The sequence below is a fragment of the Parasteatoda tepidariorum genome, chromosome 10, assembly GCF_982258835.1.
Source record: "Parasteatoda tepidariorum strain Cologne lab strain chromosome 10, Ptep-v5.0, whole genome shotgun sequence".
Taxonomy (NCBI): Eukaryota; Metazoa; Arthropoda; class Arachnida; order Araneae; family Theridiidae; genus Parasteatoda; species Parasteatoda tepidariorum.
The window spans coordinates 57,600,521-57,622,276 of NC_141764.1; the positions used below are offsets into that span (position 1 = coordinate 57,600,521).

General features: G+C 29.3%; 1 protein-coding gene across 1 annotated transcript in view; it reads right to left on the reverse strand.

The window, feature by feature from the left end:
- LOC107452961 (cell adhesion molecule Dscam1) overlaps window positions 1-19,183 on the reverse strand; it is a 92,958-nt gene extending 73,775 nt beyond the window's left edge. Inside the window, exon 1 of the mRNA XM_043045027.3 lies at window positions 19,007-19,183. Coding sequence (XP_042900961.2) covers window positions 19,007-19,058 — 52 coding nt within the window. The 5' untranslated portion in view covers window positions 19,059-19,183. The remainder of the gene's footprint in view (window positions 1-19,006) is intronic.
- Between the last annotated feature and the right edge of the window lie 2,573 nt (window positions 19,184-21,756).

Genomic DNA, 21,756 nt, shown 5'->3' on the forward strand with positions numbered 1-21,756 from the left:
GGCACATTTCTCCCAATACTTGATCCAGGAGTTCCCTTGTCCTCTGGATTAAGTTCAAAATTTCAAGTTACTTTAGAGTTGAACATAAGTAGTCGTAAACTCAAAATTGGATCGACTGTTCAACGATAGATACAAAATAAAATATAAAATAATATCAAAAGTAGAACCTCTTAACATGTGTCCGAGCTATCAAATTAAAAACAAATTAAAAACGTATTTTCAAAACCAATATAAGACAATTAATTAAACTCAATTAATTAAGAATACAATAAAATTCTTAGAAAAAGCAACTTTAATAACAAAAAAAACAAAATCCAGTTTAGATTTAAAGAAAAAAACATTAAAAATATCCAACATTAAAAATAAATTGTAAACACAGCCATTTGTATCATTAACACAGAGAAGTTTTATTCTTGTATACACCTTCAACTATCAACAAACGTGAAGCAATATATATCTTTTTTACCATATATCACAAATCTAAACCATAGATTTAGGAGTGACATTCTCCATTCATTCAAATGTAGTTAAAGACACTTCACGATTACTGTGCGGTAACATTAAAAAACCAGAAACGTTACCAACTGACTTCAATTGCTATATAAGAATAACGGTTCCCTATGCTCTTTCTACCGAATGTTTGAGTAACATTGAGTCTATGGAAAACACTGTAAAAAATTCCGGAACAAATTACGGAACAAATTAAAATGACTTATCGTAATTTTCGCATCGAATCATATTTGTTTAATTAGGGCGATTCCGTGATATTACGGTTATCATTAATGTAAAAATTACCGTTTAGCAGATTTTATTTGTTTCGTAACATGTCCCAGTAAAAATTATTTTTAAGTTAAAAAGAAGCAGCAAAAATATAAGTATTTATTTCAGGAATTTGATTCGAAACTTTTTACAGTGCAAGAAATGGGACTTTTTGCATATCTGGTTTTATTGGAAAAGACTCAATACCGAAAAGTGTAAACTGCATATTTAATATTCGGAAGCCAGTGATGAAATATTTCTTACTTAAAGTTTTATTTTTGTTTCTTTAAAAATAACTTTTTTACTAATGTGTTTTTCAACACATTAATCAAATGGTAAACACTTTTCAAGGACCGACATTTTATACAACTCCTTCGAAACAAATAACAAAAAAAATTAAGAATCAATGATTAAAATGATGATTTACGAGCAAATGCTCGTATTTTGATTAAGAGACTGCAAGAAATTTTAAACTACAGTTAAAAAGTGATCTTCCACATTAACATAGTATTATTATTCCCTATTTTTTCTTATTATTTTTTTTATGAAAAGAATCAAAACTCTCATTTTCGGGGTTTCAGAAATATTTGCACTGTATTCACTGCTCTCAGACAGTAGTTTTGTCACAAAATCATGTGATTTTGACAAAACGTAAACTCTCAAGCATTTAACGAAACTGCCTTTTAATTTGTTATTCTGCATTATGGGACTTTTTCTAGACTAATTGGTAATTAATCTAATAAATATAGTTTGTACGATGAAATTAAATTATTATTTTTTAGTTTTTTTAACCTATCCTGTTATCTGTAACGAAAGTGTTTTTATTTTTTAAAAAAAAGGAGCTTCTTTTTTTAAAGAAAAGAAAGTTAAATAATACAATAGAATCTAATAGTTTTCTATTTCAAAAATTCTGATAAATGTCTGATCTAAAACGAAATACATTGCAATTGTATTGATGAGGAGAAAAAATAATTTCATCTGTTGAATTACATTAAATAAAATTCCTCTGAAATCCTATTATTAAAAAAACAAACTATTCATTGTTACTAAATAAGTAATTTTAAATGAAAACTAATTTATTTTTAACGGCTTTAAATCATTTATTTAAGTTTGATTAACATAGTTTTTGCCAACCATACCTAAGACGTCTGAAAATGGGGAGGAGAACTAAGAAAGATATTCTTGGAAATATTTCAAAGATACGCTTAGTTTAATTTATTTGCTTATTTTGAAAATTGGAAAAAAATTCCTAATGACATATCTGGATTTTTTCAAATAATATCAATAACTAACTTAATGTTAATAAACAGAATGTTTTTAGGAACGATATTTAAAATTTTATAAATAAAACTTAGTATAATATCATTTTGATTTAATTAATAAATATGGGAATGGTACCAATTGAGGACATTCTAAGAGCTGTCCCCTACATTGAAGAGGAGCCGAAGTTGGCGGCCACAATAGTCCAGACTACTGATGTTATCTGAAGATTAAATTGCAAAAATGCATTAATATTCTCTACAATTTTATTATTCCTTCGATTTTGTGGAATTTTTTTTTTTCATTTTTAAAGTTTTACGAGTAATATATTTATAATTACCGAGATATTACTGAAATTGCAGAAATATAAGAATATATTCGCCAAAAGCCAATATTTTCAACTACTCATCTGACTTGATCAACAGCAACCAATTTTCACAAAGTGCGGCTAACCTTATATTTTGAGAACCAAGAATTCAAAAACGTCGTGAAAAAATATGTTTATTAAGTGATTTTTTGCATCTGATTTCATAACTTAGTCAGCAATAATTAATTAGCATATTTGATGCCAACATTTTAGATTATTAAGATTGGCGCTTAGTCCGTGAAATTCGATCATTAGAACGAAAGTTATTCCGGATGAATCTTTCTTATGTTTAATATAGTTAACCATTCCACACTGTAATTATTACGTTCGGGTAGTGCAGTGATATTGGATTTCACTATTCGATAATTCAAATGGTGAAAATAGTAAAATATTACATTTAAGTATAAAAAAATAGAAAAAAAAAGTATAGTTCTGAAGACAAAACAGACATATTCTCATTTGAGCTCTACATAATCATTTTTTAGTCTGGCGAGAATATAATAAAATGCTAATTTAAAAAGCTCCTACGAAATTCAATAATCTAATTAAATATACTCCTTATTGGCATCCAGACGCTTTAATTTCTGTAAAACTTAATTTAACTTCATTTATTTTGAAAACAAAGTTATCAAAACTGTTCTATAATAATTTCTTCGATCCAACTATTTTTATGAAATTGTAATTGTTTTTAAAAATACTGTCTTCTAACCGAACCAGCTGTAACAGTTTAATGAATCTAATAACCGTTTAGCGAAATTTAATTAAGTGTTCCGCGAAGACTAGCGACATTGGGTTTGAGAATTTTACTTAATTAAGCTTTAGATACTAAATTCAGAAATTCTGTGTTTGGCATAAAGGAACCTCTCTAAAGAATAGAGTACCTTTTGAGTTGCTCAGGAATGTTGCGTAAGCATCGAAAATGTTTATTAATTAATACAGCAATCAGTATTTTCATGATCAAACAGCTTTTAAAAGGAAAGTATACGCATAATGATTCTTCGCTCATTAAAGATCAAAAGAAAGTTTAATGAAGCATTCTGTGGGAATATAATGATACTTCCCTACTTTATTTAGAATAATTATTGTTCATTAATTCTGTGAGCTATTAGTTTTGGTTTTCTTATTTGATGGTATTACGATTACTGTAATTTTATTTTTAATGCAATTTAGTTTTCATATTATTTTATTTGCACAAATTATCTTCTTTTTTGTTTTGTTAATATAGTTTCACATCACTATGTAGATTCGACGAAATATCAGTTATCAAACATATTGTCTAAATTAAATATTCATCTACTTGATAGACTTTAAATGTTTGGAAATAATACAATATTAGAATTTTCATTCTAAAATTACGATAAAATAACCATCATCAGTCTGTCCATATAATTAACTGTAAAGTTTACAGTAAAGAAATTTTTTTAACTTTATGGTTTTAAAACCATTTATAACTGTTACATATGAAAATCCATTATTATGCGTTACATACAATCCATTATCAATATAAAACTATACGGTTTCTCAACCATTTGCAAATAGCATGATTTTAAAACAGTAAAAAATAAATTTAACTGGACTTTAGAGCTAAGCTTCTCATTATTTGAAGGGCATAGGACTTAGATAGTGGTTGATTTGTGTTTTATCAAATGAACCATGGAATAGGGTTTAATTAGCTTATCTGGTTGCTTCACCTATCGTAACAGATGGGAAATTTTATACTTTATTGCGTCAAACAGCCTTTGGGGCTGCAATCAATGTGCGAGAATATCGTTTTCTTATAATCCAGAGTCACACACAAATGAGGAAAAGCAGGACACTGTAAACTTCATATATAAGGAATGGAATGGAAAACTACCTTTCTAAGTAACTAAAAAATGTGACAACAACTGTGAACCACGGTATTACTGTAAAGACTATGGTATGTCATACTTTTTGTTCTGTAGCATTTTCTGGTAAAATTGATTTTAGGTAAAAGCACAAACAGCCTGAGAGCCGGTTCTTTTGCGGGTATGAGATTTGTTGGAAAAGAAGCTTTAAGTATAGTAGTAACAAAATCAATTCAAAGACTTATTATTGATTCCATTTTCTAAAAATATGGTCCTATATGAGGCTGCTGCCTGAGTAATTGATTAGAGATACAGTTTTGGGAAAACTGTAAATTGCTTAAGAAATGAGATAGAAGCTTAATATAGATATATGTACCTTGATGGCTCAGGGAATAGAGCATTTGCCTTCCAATGAGGTGAACTGGGCTCGAATCCCAGTGATGACAGGTCGATAGGAATTCCGCATCCGGTTTGCACCGACCACAGTGCTTAATGAATAATATCCTCAGTGGGTGAAAGATCATGGGTTAAAGTCCCTTTGGCGTCTGGCTTACCGTCTGTGGTTTACATGATTTTTCTCTCCATGTAATGCAAATGCCAGTTAGTGCCATCAAAAAATCCGCCACCAACGCAAATTTCTTCCAATAATTGATGCAGGAGTTCTCCTTTCTTCCAGGTTGGGTTCAAAATTATAAGGTTACGGAGTTGAACATTAGTAGTCGTTCAACGACGGTAATAAAACAAAAATAAAATAATATGGATAAATGATGCTAACACCTTTTTCGAGGCTCGCTGGGGTATAGACAATCTGGAACTTACCGTGGGAAGGAGGCCAAAGAGGGTAAAACTTAAACTTTACTAGACAAGTAACATATTGCTTTAATACATTTTTTTACGCCGAATCAAATAAAATCTCCCCCAAGTGGATACAATAAATATATCAAAAGTTATAAAAGTATTTACTATACTATGTATTAGTAGTACAGAAAATTTCTATACACACAAACAACGTTTTAAATCTTTTAAATTTTTTTATGCTTAATCAAATGAAATAAAACCAAGTCAAATGAGAGCATACCTAATTTTATATTTTATTTTATTTTAAAACCGTATTTGAACAGTCGACCCGGTTGTTTGGGTTTACGACTACTAATATTCAACGCCATAGCCTTATAATTTTGAACTTAATTCAGAAGACTACTAGATCATGTATTGATAGAAATTTGCTTTTCGCGGAGGTCTTTATGATGGAACTAAGTCGCATTTGCGTTACATGGAGAGAAAAAACACGAAAACCTCCCACAGCTAACCTGACTACAAATGGACTCTAACCCATGATCTGTCCACTACTAAGGGTATTTTACGTCAGCTGTGGTCGGTGCAAGCCGGATGCGGAATTCGTATCCTCCTGCCATCGCTGGGAATCGAACCCGGTTCAACTCATTGGAAGGCGAATGCTCTATCTCTTGAGCCATCACGGCTCTTACTTTTTTATTAACAATTTCAGAAATATTTAAAAACTTTTTTTAACTTAGTAACTTCTCATTGTTTTATTTTATACTGAATCTAATAAAGATTTACGCTAATAAGACGAACAGTTTAAAAGCAACTTAAATTGTATCTTGAAATTACTTATTCGACATATACATATTAAAATTTTGACATAGCTATGTAACCAATTAAAGTATTAAATCTCGTGCACAATTTTGTTTGCATAGATAGAAATGTAGATATTTAAATAACTGAAAGTGCCTTCCCTACATTAAACCCTTTTAAATCTTTTGACATCAAAATTATTAATTCTATTAATTTGGTTTCAAACTCATTCTATTAGGAGTAAATTAAAACAAATGTTCAACTGCGTTACTTATTTATACAGCAATGTTAAACTCGTTACTAAACATTTGTAAAAAACGGTACTTTTTCATCAATAAAAATGCTTATAATATTTGAATTACTAATTGTTTTATCAATTTTCTTGAAGTTCCATTTTATTCTGCTTTCTGAGTTTTAAAAAAAATCATCGGGAAAATCATTTCATTAAACTTAAGTCGATACATCGAAGACAAACCCAGATAGTAGGATGTAAACTAAAGGAAAGTGAAAAAGGAGCCAAGAGCATTAGTGAAACTATAAGCCCAATTACACAAAAAGGTACTTATCATAAACATAACTACAACCATTAACTGATTTTTATTTTCTACTTTATCGATACTTCTGGCCTGAGGCTAGTAATTGAAATTGTTGTTTCAAAACATATTAATAGTTCAAATTAAGATATTAAATTTTTTCTGAAACTGTTACTTTGGAATTGATATTTTTTTTTGACTTGGTTTTATCTGATTTGATTAAACCTAAAAAATTCCATAAGATCTAGAATTTTGTTTCTCTGCACAGAAATGTGTTGTTGTATTTACTCATAAAATTTTTTAAGTTAATCTATAAGTTGTATTGGCAAGAATGAGGGTTTATTCGATTCAGTGTAAGCCCAGCCTTGCAAAACTCTCTCCTCCCTAAATAAATTCCAGATTGAAACTGCAGCTGAATTCATTGGAAGATGTTTACTTCAGATACTAATGTTAGGTTCAAATCAGATGTTTGAGACAATTTAAAACGTTCCAATAACTATATTTGTGTTCAAATACTCAGGTAAAAGTCGTAAACTTTAGAGCAATATTAGAAAAGAAGTTGGATAAATAATCATAGGTCTGTGAACTGATTTTGTTTGGCTATATGTAAAACTTCTTTTTCAGCTAAAGTCATTCTTGTCTAGTTTTCGATAATGCAGTTACTGATCTAAAGAAGTGTGAAAAACTTCAGTTTCTTGCTGCTTTAAGGTCAAGTCAAATATATACCACACATGTGTTCATTTTCTTATTTACTACTCACATGCCATACTCACAGAAATATATACTCATATTCACAGAAATAAATACCTTTGTAGTTCATACTCTTAGTACTACTTGATTTATGCGGCGAAAGTCAAAGGAAATATTTTTTTTCGAAATTTTCGAATGACCTATGACCTTTGATACAAGGATCCACTGAAAGTATTTACATCTTAACAGCTAGTGTGAACGTAGTAGAATATTAGATAACGATTAGTGCCATGATTCACTTGATTCGCAAGAAGGATTGTCCCTTGTAAATTCATGTGTTTTTCATAAAATTTCAGACGATCTACAGTTTCTTCAGTTCTAAAAATATGCTTTATAGTCTTACCTAAAGAATATATCCTAAAAATTTCAATAAAATCAAAAAAGTAAAGTATCCAATTCTGCCTGACTCTTAAAGAAACTGTTTCTTAAGCAAGCACTGCTAACATGCAGTATAGGAGTTTTAGTTAAAAATATTAGTTTCGTATTAGTTGAAAATATTTGAATATGATGCATTTAGTAACAAGTATATTTATTATTCCAATCCTATTAACATCTATGTCTATTACTCCTTATAAGTTAATTGAAAATGTTAATCTGGCATTAAAAATTTTATAATAAGGTTTTTTCGTAATGCGGTAAACGTTTAATAAAACGTTTTCCACATTATCTACGAAAACACATTATAAGATATTTAAATTCCCATTTTTACATCACTAGATATTTAAAATTTTAAGAATCTTAATATTTATACCGGCAGGCTTGAATCTTAATAATTTATAATCTACAAGTAAATTGACGTAAATAAAATTAATGACACAATAGTGCAATTTTTCAAAACACTGTCTACAGTAAAATTTAAAAGTACAGTAAAATTAAAATTAAACTCTTCTTAAAATGTTACTATTTTATTAGCTTTAACAAATCTCGTATACTAAAGTTATAAATTTCTTTTAAAAAATGCATCAAGTATTTAAATATACGTAATTATTTTTTATCTCTCTCAGTGAAATATTCATTTTAGTAAACTTAAAGAATCTTGAGGCATTGAATATAAAACAAATAAATATATTTAACTTTTTTTTTAAAACTAAAACTCTTCATGAACTTATAAAGTAATATTAACGGCGAGCGAGAGTCAATATTTGAGAATGAAACGAAACAACAAATTGCACCAAACTTGGTGGTTAAAATGAGATTATTTCGCTGAGAGGGACTGCAAAGCAAACTGAAATTTCGATTTCTCAGTTTAAAAACTGGGACACGTCCAAATATGCTTCCAACACTGAAAACGGAAATTTTATAACAGTTATTGGTCGTTAAATGACTGAAGACATTAAATAATCATTTATAGTTGAAAAAAGTTTGTTGAAAAATGGAAATGGGTATAATTAAGGATTTTGAATGCAGGAGAATGTTTTTCTTTGTGTACAGACGCTGATTAAAAATAGCCTGGCAAAATTTTAAGGGTAGAGTAAATTGATGTAAAAAATTCACAGAACAAGGCATGTTCGAAAAGGCCGCGTGAAGGAGAATATCTCATGGCTTGGAACCCCGATATACCTCTTCATTTTGCATCAGGTCCTGCTCGAAATGCTGGCCTTTGGGCCTCAGTGCCTTAGGAGACTTATCTGTTTTAGTATGATTGAGTATCGGCACTTTGTAGCGAAGATATCAAAAATTCTCTGAGTGCTACTTATCAACTATAGATTGGATCCCTGGTCATCATGATCACGTGTTACATCTTCTTTGGTTCTTTTTTCTTTTCTGTGGAGTAGCTTATAAGGCAGCAATGACGTTGGTCTTGTCACCAGGTTGACAGTTGGACGTGCAGGACATGGCTGGTTTTCTTTCCCATGTTAAATGTTCTATGCAACTTGATGTGAAGCTAGTAATATGGCTGATGGTTGTTTTTTGAGTATTTGATGGTTTGACATGGTTTGATAAAGAGATCCATGCTGATCGGTCAATCTGTCAATCAAGGGCTGATCTGCCAATCTCATTAGCGACAGAACGGGAGTTCGAGTCCTAGCGTTGACAGCACAATATTTCCTCCATTCACTTAAACAAAGGAAGCGTATCCAGTGTCCTGCACTCCCCTATTTTTGACCCTTTGCTATTGGAATACGATGTTCTCCTTCGTGCACAGATGCTAGTAATTCACATTAAAGCTGCTGAACTATCTCCAGGGTCCAGTTAAAATACTTTTACATGTTTTTGGAACTGTGTTAATTGTAAAATGGTTGAAAACAGTATAGTTTTCAGTTCATTCCTTTTTTAATCATACTAGATGCAAACGGTTTTAATGCCGTAATGATAAAATATGTTATTTGCTGTAAACTTTCCGGTTAATTGGATGAGTATACTGCTGCTGGTTATTTTACTATTATTTCGGAATGAGAATTCTAATGGTGTATCAATAAAATAAAACTGCAGAAATTCACAGTTAAACTACATTGTAATCTGTCAAAAGGGGCATTTTTTTCTGTTAACAATTAAAATCCGTAGCCATTGATGCAGATTGTATCTGTTGGTTTCCTTTTTTTTAACTTTGCACATGTGGAAAAAAAAAGCTTCTGCAACAAATAATTTAATACATTGAAACTAATGAAAATCGGCTTGCATGGAAGTCAAGGAGTTGGTCTAATACTAGGAAGGTCTCGGCTTCGAATCTCGCTTTGAAAACTCTGAACTTAGCGATGGAAGAAACTAACAATTGTATGAAAATTTTTTCAAACGTGATTGTTTTCGATAGTTCAAAATTTGCTGAAAGTCACGCAAGAAATGGAATACTTAATAAAAACTTGAAATCTGTTTTACTATGTGAACCAGAGGGTAAACAGCTACTTTCAAGTCAAATTTCTTTACAGTACTTACTGTGCCTGACCTGCGGGAAATGTCTGATGATTACAGAAACTTCCTGTAGTGTTTTGTTACAAGAAATTTTTGATTACGTGCTCTTTCCGTAGTATATGTGAAATCTCTGACAATTTTGTTGACACGAATGTTTCGCATTATAACAGATTTTTTTTTGTAGTTAAACTTTATACTTTTAAATGACTTTCTTTTAATCATCACCTAGTTTTTCTTTTTCAAAATTTCCACTTTAAACAAAATAATACAAATCTGAGAGTAATTCGTTGAATTGGCGAGTCCAGGTTTTGTTGTAAAGAATAATTTATTAGTCCCCTTTAACGATATCACTTTTCATCTCATCGAGAAAAAATGCGCTCTTTTTAAGACTTAAAAGCATTCTCTGATCTTCAGAAAATTTTATTAGCTTTTATCTAACTACCAACGCTTAGTTTTGGCATCAAAGCGAAAGAAGTATCCTTAATGGAAATAAATTTAAGAATGTTTTAGGAAGCGGCGTCTTAATCAAGGGTTTCAATAAGAAAAGTAAACAACTTTGTGAAATAAGAGAAAACTTTGTTTCATTTTATTTGTAATTAGAAGAAATATATATATATATATATATATATATATATATATATATATATATATATATATATATATATATATATATATATATATATAAAATAACTCAATACTTTAAATAGGTTTGTTACGGTAAATAGCTACATCTTGCCTGCATTTCAGTGTTTAAGAAATGGCTAATAATGGTGTAATCTTCCTTTATTTTTATAAAAGGAAAAAAAAGAAAGAATGAAAATAGGGGTTTTATTTCTTCAAAGCACCTGCTTATAGTGCAATCCTCTAATGATATTTTGAGCTGGTAAGAATACCAAAATATGGTAAAATTGAGCTCCATTTTATGTAGCCAGCAAATGAATACTAATTTTTGGAAAATTCTCTGGAGAATTCTCTCTATAATATAGAAAGGCACAAAAAAAACTATTTCCCGAAATTTAACCTGCTTACTATTTAAAGTATTATTATTCTGAAACAAATACTTACAAAATCTAATATTTTAAACACACTTGCTTTTATCTTTAAAATAATTTAATCTTTAGTTACTATGCAATTCTATTATACATTTTAAGGAAAAGCAATACTGTGATTCATTGAAAAGAATCCTATTATTTAAATGATTTTTATAATATCAATGTATTAAAAATTCCTTTGTTTTGACAGTTTTTTTTTTTTTTTAGAATTTGAATCAAATTTAAAGTAGCTCCTGGAAAAAACCTTATAAAAAACTAAACGCAGAAAAGCAATAATGTAATACTTTTCGTCGGATACATATGAAAATAATAACCAATTGATAATTATTACTGTTTTTATCAAATTTACTTGAATATATGTTAAATTTACATAGTTTATTTTGCTGTTAGGAACATTATTTTATTGTGTTTATTTTATTAGTAATAGGATTATATCGCAAAAGTTTTGCAAATATCAGGATTAATCAAATCATAATAAAAAAAAAAATTTTACCAAAATTTGTACAGTGGGGAGTAAACTTTTTGACCAAATTGCTTAAAAATAGAAAAGTTATCAAGTCAGAGACCATTAAAAATAGTATTTAAAGCATTTAAGCAGCGTATTTTAAATTTCATATTTGATACATACAGAAGTAAGTTGCATTTTGATAATAATTTTCAAATTATATTTTTATAAAAATTTTCTAAAAAAAGCATACTTTAGTGTTATTTGTAAATTAAAAGTCTCCGTTCTGAAACATTTTTTGTATCTTTTGTTTCGAACAGTTTTGTTTCATTTTTAATTCGTATTTCTCTTTGTTAAGAATTTAAATATTATTGTATTGATCATCCACACAAAGAAAGAGCATAAAAGCATAGACATAATGAATAACAGGCTTGTATAAACAGTATTGAAATAACAGAATAATTAACAGTATTGTTGAGACAGAATAAATAACAGTGTTGAAAACGACTGTTATCATCACTAAATTTGGAACAGATTAATGTTAATTGTAATTTTAATACAATCTATCGTTAATATTTGTAAATTTATTACGAACCAACATTAACGCTCAGATTTCTGTAGGTATATCATTTTATACAATGATTAAAAGAGAATCCAAGAGGAGGGATAAAGGTGTCAAATCGAATATAACAAATCTAATCAGAAAATGAATCTAATTTTACAAATACAGCAGAAGACAAATATGTGAATTAACAATTAAAACATTAAATCAAAATTGAAAAGTGCCTAAGGCAGCTAAAACCAAATTTTCTTCATTATAATTAAGATATTAAAAAAATTAAAGCAGGAAAAAGCAATAAAAAGCAGTAAAATAAAAGATATCTGTTGGCAGGGCAGCACTTCATCAGGGGTCACACTGCCTGCTAACACACAGGAGTCTTTCTGTTGTCAGTGGAAAAACCAAAACTGACAGTGACCCGAGGCCCCATAATGGATAGGCAAATAAGAGAAAATCATTGCAAGAGTTGAAAAGCACAGAAAAATAATGAACCAGCAAACACAATTTAAAATTACACATAGTAAGACTTGAAAATGAAACTCCCACTAATAGATAAAAATAGTTACAGTTAGAATAACCAAATCAAAATCTAATATAAATTGCCAAATCAGTAAGAATATATTATAAATAAATCAAGTGCTGACCCCTATTTGAAAATCTTGAAAAATAAAACAAAAAGATATTCAATGAGCAAATTTTTTTTTTAAGTGTTGTCATCTGCTTTGGAAAATAAATCCTAAATTTCACCTCATAGGCCTATTTATCCAGGCTTCAATATCGGCCAAACTATTGGAAAGTGTTTAAAATATTTTGAATTAAGACATCATAACTATAGTAATTAAAAGGAAAATTATTATTCTCTAAGGTAATCCTGAAAGTCCCGATACCTGAAAGAAAATCTGTTTTATTATTACAAATAAATTTAAACCTAAGAATTTGACTATTGACTTAAGAATTTGAATCGAATACGGCAAATGCACATCAATAATTACAAATTAAAACTAACTTCCATATTCAAAATATAAAATGTAATTCTTAAATATTGATTATATCTTTGCAAAATATCAAGGTTCGTGTTTTAACAAAATTTGGGTATTTTGTTATATCATTTGTTGTAATCATCATGTGAGTATTCGATTGGAATAATATTTAAATACAGTTATCGCTACAAATGCTAATTAGTTTATGCAAACTAAGATAAGCATGTGAAATATTAACTTACAATGACATTTTAACAAAATATCAGTTGTAGTATTATAACGGAAATTTAAACTGAGAAAGTTTGATTCCATCAACTCGTCATATTATTACATTTCCACACACACATAGATAATTCATTTTTAGTAAACTGTGATAGAAGATTATCAACTATCTGTTAAGGGTGCGGTCAACATCTTATCGCGCATTGCCATATCTCAAATGTCACCACACCCACAGCCATTGTTTCGCTAAATAACTGCTACCTATTTTATTTTGAAGAGACAATGAATTATTTTCGACATCGGCGAAAATATTCAGTCATGTATTTGTAATTTATGATATCAATAATTAATGAATTAGAAGAAATAAGTTTATTGAGAGAACAATGCATATTATAATACAGGGTAAATAATTATAATACAGGATAAGTCCAAATAAAATCCTAATTTCATAGAAGTGCTACGCAATATGCAACAAATATGTTTATTACTCAAAATTATAAATATCCACTGTGCTAAAATGTGCATGCATGCAACGATAATTTAAGGAAGTTGTGAACAATCGCTGTCCAATTACTTTCTGCAAAAGCAAAACAAACAGAAAAATACCTTTTACACTATAACACTTTAATACAAATGTGAATGGGTCGCAAATCAACCACAGACAATGCACTCTTGCCTTGTAGCCAGCACGATCCCCAAATCTCACCCCATGCGATTTTTTGCGATGAGGTTCGTAGAAAATCGCTTGCTTGTGCTTCCACATTCAAAAACATGGTTGCTTTGAAACCTTTTGTCACAGCTGATATCGCGATCATCGATAGCAACTTGAGACTTGATGTATGCTATGTAACTGTGATGCCACAATTGGCATTACATATTTATTTCCTACCTTTAAAATATCTTTAATATTTAAGCTTATTTTATTAATCGAATTATATATTTAAAATAAATCAAAGTGCTAATCTTTTTAAGCGAACATAAAATATTTATTCTTATCTCTCCTTTTTTTTCTTTTTTCTTCTTTTTTTTTCTTTCTGTTTTTATGTTTTTTTGAAGTAAAAATTTGATTTATTAAGCAAGAATTGGTTTGATGAATAATTTAACAATGGCCATGTACAATATATAAATCACAAGGAAAAGAATTCCCTTAAAGGGATCAAATCATACACTCTCTCTAGAGAGTTCAAGTTAGCAAAATTATTAAAATTAAATTATATTTAAACGGCTAGGACGGCAGGGACTGGTGTGCCCGAAGGGCACTACTAGTAGCCTCAAATTTGAAATTGAAAGTGAATGTAATCGATCCCAGCGTACACACGAGAAGCATGGGTAGGATATCCAAAGTTGGTGATTTATTAAAATATAACATAGCCAAAACATAGCTAACCCCGCATAATCAATATGGGGTTCAAAAGTACCTTGGCGATCACGAGTCGCCAACAAACTTATGGAAATTATTACAACCATGCAACTGAAACATATTTGCCGTTAGAAATTTAAGAATCAAAAGTTATAAATAGTCTTTTGTTTTCGATTAGTCACGGCAGTGAATTAATGAGTCTGCATTAGTAATGAAATAAAAAGTATCCGTTGCATTGATCGATAAAAAAATTAATTATTTTATGTTGGCTTTAAAAGATTAACTCTAAATACATAATTCGATTTGAAATACATAATTCGATTTGAAATACATAATTCGATCAATAAAATAAGCTTAAGTATTAAAGATAATTTAAAAGGTAGGAAATAAGTATGTAATGCCAATTCTGGCATTATAGTAACAAAAAGAGCCCAATTCGAATAATTGCGAGGTATACATTCAAAACTTGTATAGCCACCATATAACCTCAATGTATAGCATCTTTATGTATATACATTTTGAATAAATACATTTGTCATACTTTGTGTTGCGCACCTATAAATTTGACTTACCCAGTATTTGATGCAATTTTTAACAGCCAATTTGTTTATTTCTTCTTTATATCTTTCATTGCGTGTCTTTTTTTAAAAGAAGTACTAGGACTTCTATAATTTTTAAATGATAAATTTTAATAAAAATTCATACAAATTTATTTTGATTAACGCGAGAAAATTTCTTGTTAATAACGCTTGTAAATATATTCAATTGAAATAATTTTAATACCAGACAAAATACTATTTCGATGTTTAAATATGGCATATAAATTGGTTGTAGGGAAATAGGTTGTAGAAGAGAGAAAAAAATTGACGAAGTTCATTTTCTTGCTTCGAAAAACTTTTAGTTAATTCAGAATATATTCTGGCATTTTTCTTTTTTTAAAAATAATATGAATTTGCTCAAATTTATTTTCTCAAAATCATTATTTTTTAAATAATAACTTGGGCAACTAAATTTTCTGGAAATTTTAAGTCTTTAGCATCAAATAAAAAAAAATTATTAACTAGACAAAATGCTCCATTTTATGTTGTTCATGAAAAAATTAATTTTACTGGTGTTAGGTTTTTTTATTTTGTAATATATATGTTTATGATAGTTTGTTTGAGTTCTAATCAAGAAACAATCAGATCACGGGCTCATTTGCAGCCATCTTTCTGGTCTCGGTTATTTGCTTGCTGTATGCTTTTACCAAACTTCTATCAGTAATCCCTGGTTTCTCGTGTCTGTCCGGATGACATTTTTACTATTTAGTCAAGACTTTTGTCCTTCCGGGTAATTGGTTACCAGACTTCTGTCTTTTCTGGTGTTTGCTTATGTTCAGAGTATTAACCCAATTAGAACTTTGATTTTAACCAAATCCGTATTCGTGTGCTTAAGAACTTTCTCTAATTTATTTTTCCATTTTTCCTTGACAACTGTACGTTTTTTTTATTTCATATCACTTTTGTTCCTTCTTATTCATGTCTGTCAAGTCTTAAAAATTGGTACATACTTTTGAAGTGCTTGCAAAATGTCGACTGTCATTTTCTATTTATATATTTTTGAATTGAATTGAGTTTTTAATCAAGTAGTATTCATTGGTTATAATACTCACAACTGATAGTAAGTAAAACTCAATCGAGTCGGATGGTTTAAGACACTGGTTACAAAATCGAATAAAAAAGAAAGAATTAACGAGAATTTTTTGCCCCTCTTACAGATATGCAAACTTTACATCATGGTTTCATGTTGGAAATAGAGCATTTTTAAAGGTCCTGTGGTAATTGGCCACACTCTCTTAGCAATCGTGTTTTAGGTCCTGGATTGTCATTAGAGGGAAACTGAGAGTTGCTTACACCCTCCCTAAAGTACCTTAAATACATTTATCCTTTTTTTTAATTTTCAGAACTGACCAATCCTGGACTGGTTGGCCAATCTAGATATTTGCACTGTATATCGTATTCGATATTTTTAACTGCATTTAATATTTTAAAAAAGTAAAGGTGATTAGTCTCTAGTGATTACTTTCACTTTCCAAAAATGTTGGCCCTTATAAGGCCAGCGCGTTATAATACAGGCGCGTTACCGTCAGTTTAAGAGAAATCAGAAGGACCTGCTTTCTTAAAAAGGAGAGAATAGAGCTGAAAGACTTGATTCCTACGCCTCTCGCAAGTCACATGCTGGTGACCAGACTCTTTCAAAGACACAGTTAAATGTCTAACCATCCATTATAACATGTTTGAAACAATTTGGTGAAAGCATTTTCAACTCACAGTTCTTCACTGAAAGCATCCTAAAGACAGAAATAAACTTTCTTGAACGAGTTTAAGTAAACATCATGAAAGCTCATAACCATTCTTATTTGAAACTGCCTTATTATTAATAACTTTCATATTTTAAGCCATAAATTTGTGAGAAAAGCACGTATACCATTTAAAGAAGTTTTTCTTTAATGCTTTTACTGTCATTCCCACTCTGAGTGTTGCACATAATCAGACTGTTGCATTAGAACTAACAAATTGCTATGTTTGCATTTTATAATTAAAAAAGGCTGCTTATTCAACTACATTCTATCGTTCTGCTTCATGTCGTAGTTATCTACATTAAACATGTAGAATAGTAGGATTAATTATTTCTTTAGTGGATTATTCAGTAGGAATAATTATTACTCGTATTTTAAAAATCTCTTAGAGGGAATGGAATCCTAATGAATCTGTAGTGTGTCTACCACAACGAAAATACCATTTCAATTTCCTAGTATATAAGACTCGTTAACTCGATTCTATGATGGGGTACCTTTTCATACATGAAGGTTGACATTGTCGATAACTACTATCACCACATTGGTGACCTTCGGACGTGATATGAACACGCCTACCTTGACGGAAATTCCCTCTTCGATATGAACACGCCTACCTTGACAGTAACGCCTACTTCGATATGAACACACCTACTTCGATGGATGGTCCACATTGAACAGTTGACTTGCTACTTGTGACTGCGACATTATCCACCTCCTCGCGCTGTTGCTTCTCAGTCTTGATCACACGTCGGCTTGCATACACTCGACTGCTAATAGCAACACAGGAGCAACAACGACAGTGAACTTAATACAGCTCTCCCTGCTTCTCACAAAACAGCAATGAATCAACTAGTGGTATCTGTTCATCGAATTCTATCGCAGCTATAATTCTGGTGGGGGAGTACTGTAGTGTGTCCACCACTACAGAAATACAATTCCAATTTACTAGTATATAAGACGCGTTAACTCGATTCTATGATGGGGTACCTTTTCATACATGAAGGTTGACATTGTCGATAACTACTATCTCCACAAATCTTCTACTTTTTTCAACAAAATAATTTTGATTTTGTTATAAATGTGTCATGCAGGCTCTCAAAACATAATTAATACGAAAATGAGACTAAAACCAAATCTAATATCACATTATTTAACTTTAAAAAAATTGGTAATAAGTCTTAGATCCATTTTATTGAGATCCTTGACGGAACACATGGAACTAACAGTTTACGATATTCTATATTATTGTTCATATAAAATTTTTAAACCACATTATGTTTTCAATTATAATATGTATATACTTTCAGATTTGTAATTATTTAATGAGACACAGTTGTAGCAGAGTAATATTAAAAATGAGTAATATCATCTAAGAGTTATTAAATATTACCAAGTATACTTGTCCTTACTTTGAAAGTAACTTTAAAAACTATTGAAACTGCTGAAACAATTTAACGAATAACACGTAAATATAATAAATAAACTGTTTAATTGAAACCATTTAATGATAACAACTAACCAGAGGTTAAATCTTTCATTTTATAATTATCTTTCTTTTTTTTATCATTCAACATCATAAAGCACTAATTATCAACCTTATTCATAACCCATCAAACACTCAAGTGCATATTTTCCAATAAATTTATAGGAACACATATTATTGTTTTTGGCAGGAAAAAACATATTCATTATCTCTAACTTACAAATCGCAGTCGAGGAAAAGTGAATGTCAGAAACATTAAAACCTGCTTGATTGCGGAAAGAAACGGAGAGGAGTCAAAAGACGATTATTAGAAATACTTTTTCAATTTTGAACCAAAATTTAAATTAATTTTGATGTTCCGCCCAACAATTTTCCTTAAATGGGATTTGCCAGATTTCTCTAGAGTTTTAATTTTTTCTCCTTTAAATATTAGTGCGTGACCTCTATTTGTGAGCAAAAAAGCATACAGGCGGTTGGGATCTCGATGCAAATTTTCATGGTCTATATTAAGGTTGGTCTATAAGGATCACCTTTTGTGCAACAAAGAACTGGGAAATGAAAGGTTTTACTGAAAATTTCAGTTCATTTGTTTGGAAAACAAAAATGAAAGAAAAAGAATTGCTTACCTAATTCGGCAACGATGGCTAATGTTATCACATGAAGATATATCATTTTCATCGTTTATATTCTTATTGCACGTCAATGTTCTTTAATTTTCAAATTCTACTCTTTTTATCATGATTGGATAGTGGCATCTCCTTCAATCCAAAACTTCAATTTAAATAGATATTTGTGTTATGCGGCCTGTTTAATGTTTATCAAGTGTAAATTGTTGATATAAATATAAAACATTGGCGTCAAATTAATACTATGCTATGAATTTAAAAAAAAAAGTTATATTAAGCAGTCATACTTTTAAAACTTGTTCAAAATAGTACTGAGAAATTCAATGCTTTTTAACAGCAAATAATAAACAAATATATTTCGTTTAATCGGCTTCGTTTATATTTAATCATACACTATATATATTTCAAAAATTTTATAAATCTCTGCATAAGTCGAGTATTTTTAAAACAACACAAAAGTTAAAATGTTTGAAATTGTTTTTTTTTCGTGTCTAAGTGTTACATAAAATTTGTAATAATTTTTTTTCTTTGCTGTAAAATTTCTGGAACAATATTATTTATAATGATAAAAACTTTATCTCTTTTTTAAAATTTTGGAATCTAAAACATTGCTACATGTTTGTAAACAACACGCTTAAAACTTCGCTCTATATACAAAATCGCAAATACTTCGGGAAAATTTCCAACATGTATATTAACTATAGTAATCAAGTTCATAAATAAATAAAAAACTTTAGAAACAACTAAATTTTTCAATTACATTCCTTGCAGCATGCTTTAAAGTTTATATTTACTGCTATCTATTCACGTATTTCAAAGTTTTCCGGCTTAAATAAATCGAAATTTTGAAACTATTTTGTATCTGATTCGTTCAATAAAGAATGTTTCGAACCGAAAACTTTACGAGTGCCAAGCACACACGTGCCAGCAATGCGCAAATGTAAATAAATAATCCAGCCGCTGTCACGAGTTTCCTACTTTATCTGGATGTTTCGCCAGAAATGTCGATGCAGAAGAGAGGTGTCTGTTTAGTCGACTTGTGGCTACCGATTGAACGCCACCACAAATCCGCGCTTGCGTGTTCGCTCAATAATCTAACTTTGAGAACCTTGCTTTTTGACTCAGATGTCAGGAGAAAAGTTTGTTTATTTTTGCCCCTTATTTATCCAGTTTCCTTCGAGATTTCCAAAAGTTTATCCCCAAATATATTTTATTATACTTCAGATTTGAATGTTTGTTTTTCTTTAAATAAGATGCAACAGACTGATATTTTCGGAGATTAATAAACATATATATTTATGATTAATAATAATTGTGGCAAATTTTTGTCTTGTACTTCTTATTCCGTTTGTATTTATTTGTTACGGTATATGCATAAGAAAATTTTAAGAAGGAAGCTGAAATTTTTAAAAAGAAATTTTTAGAAGCTTGCTTATTTTATTAAAATAATTTTAATGCGCATTTATTTTCGTTGAGTTCTTTTAATTTATAAAGTTGTTTACCTTCTTTTTATAAAAAAGTGCGAAAAATCTGATAAAATTTTGACGAATCCTGCATTTGGTGGAAATTAATTTATTTCGGTGATACAAAAAAAAAATAATTTTTCTCCTTAATTAATGATTTCTGTATTATATCTTTAGGCCATGCTATAAAAGTAAGTGTGTTGTTGCAACAAAATGGAAAGGATCAAAAAGTTACTTTTTTTGTAGTCTAGATTCTAATGAAAGTGCTTAAATTATTGATTTTTTCTAAATTACACCAATTTTAAATTGTTAAATTACGCAATTGTTTGTTTTTAATTTGTTTTTCTTCTCTAATGAATTTTAGATCAGTAAAATTTAGAGAATTAAAAATAAGGAATTAGAAATTTTGTTTATCAAGGGTCTTCATTGTTTAAAGATCAATTTCTTTGAAACAATTATTGCTAAATTAAGAATGTGTATTATTTTAAAGAACAACATAAATTGAAAGTAATAATTAATATCACATATCATTATGATAATGAATACTTTTATGCGCTAAATAAAATTCATAAAAATTGCTTCAGTTTCAAAATGTTACATAACAATCAAATTTGTAAAACTTTTCAGTATTTCTGAATAATTCATTCTTATTTAGATTTAATTGTGTTTCAACTAGAATAAGCTGAAATATTGCATAAAATCTTCACTGAAGTAAATGTTTAATGTTTTATTCTTAACGTTTTATTGCATTTTCACTGAAGAGATATTTAATATCAATTCCATAAAATGTAAGTGTTTAACTAATTACTATAAAATAAATCAAAACTTACTTTAAAAGAAAAGTTTAAAAATGCATTTAATAATACTGCTGTAGCTTAGGAAAGTATACTACTATGTTTATTACAGCTTAGGAAAGTATATTTGTTTAATTCAAAGTTTTTTCAGCTTATATATAATCTTTTTTCGTCGGTTCGTCGGAGAAGGATACTTTTTGTGTAAATAAGAGATTAACTTCTTTGAAGATTTAAAGTAGAATTTAGAACTTTCAAATACATCGCACTTACTTGCTATAAGGTATGTTTATGTTTCACGTCGGTCAAAGCTTTCTACATTAAATAGATTAGTGTTGTGTTTGGGTTTAAGAAAATTACATTATAAATCATTTTGACTGACATCATTTCTTTTTTTAGCATCAAAGTATATAACAGAAACTGTAACTTTAAAATTGTTTCGTAATTCTTTCAATATGCATGTGTATTATAAATATTAGATTCAAATTAAAGTTTT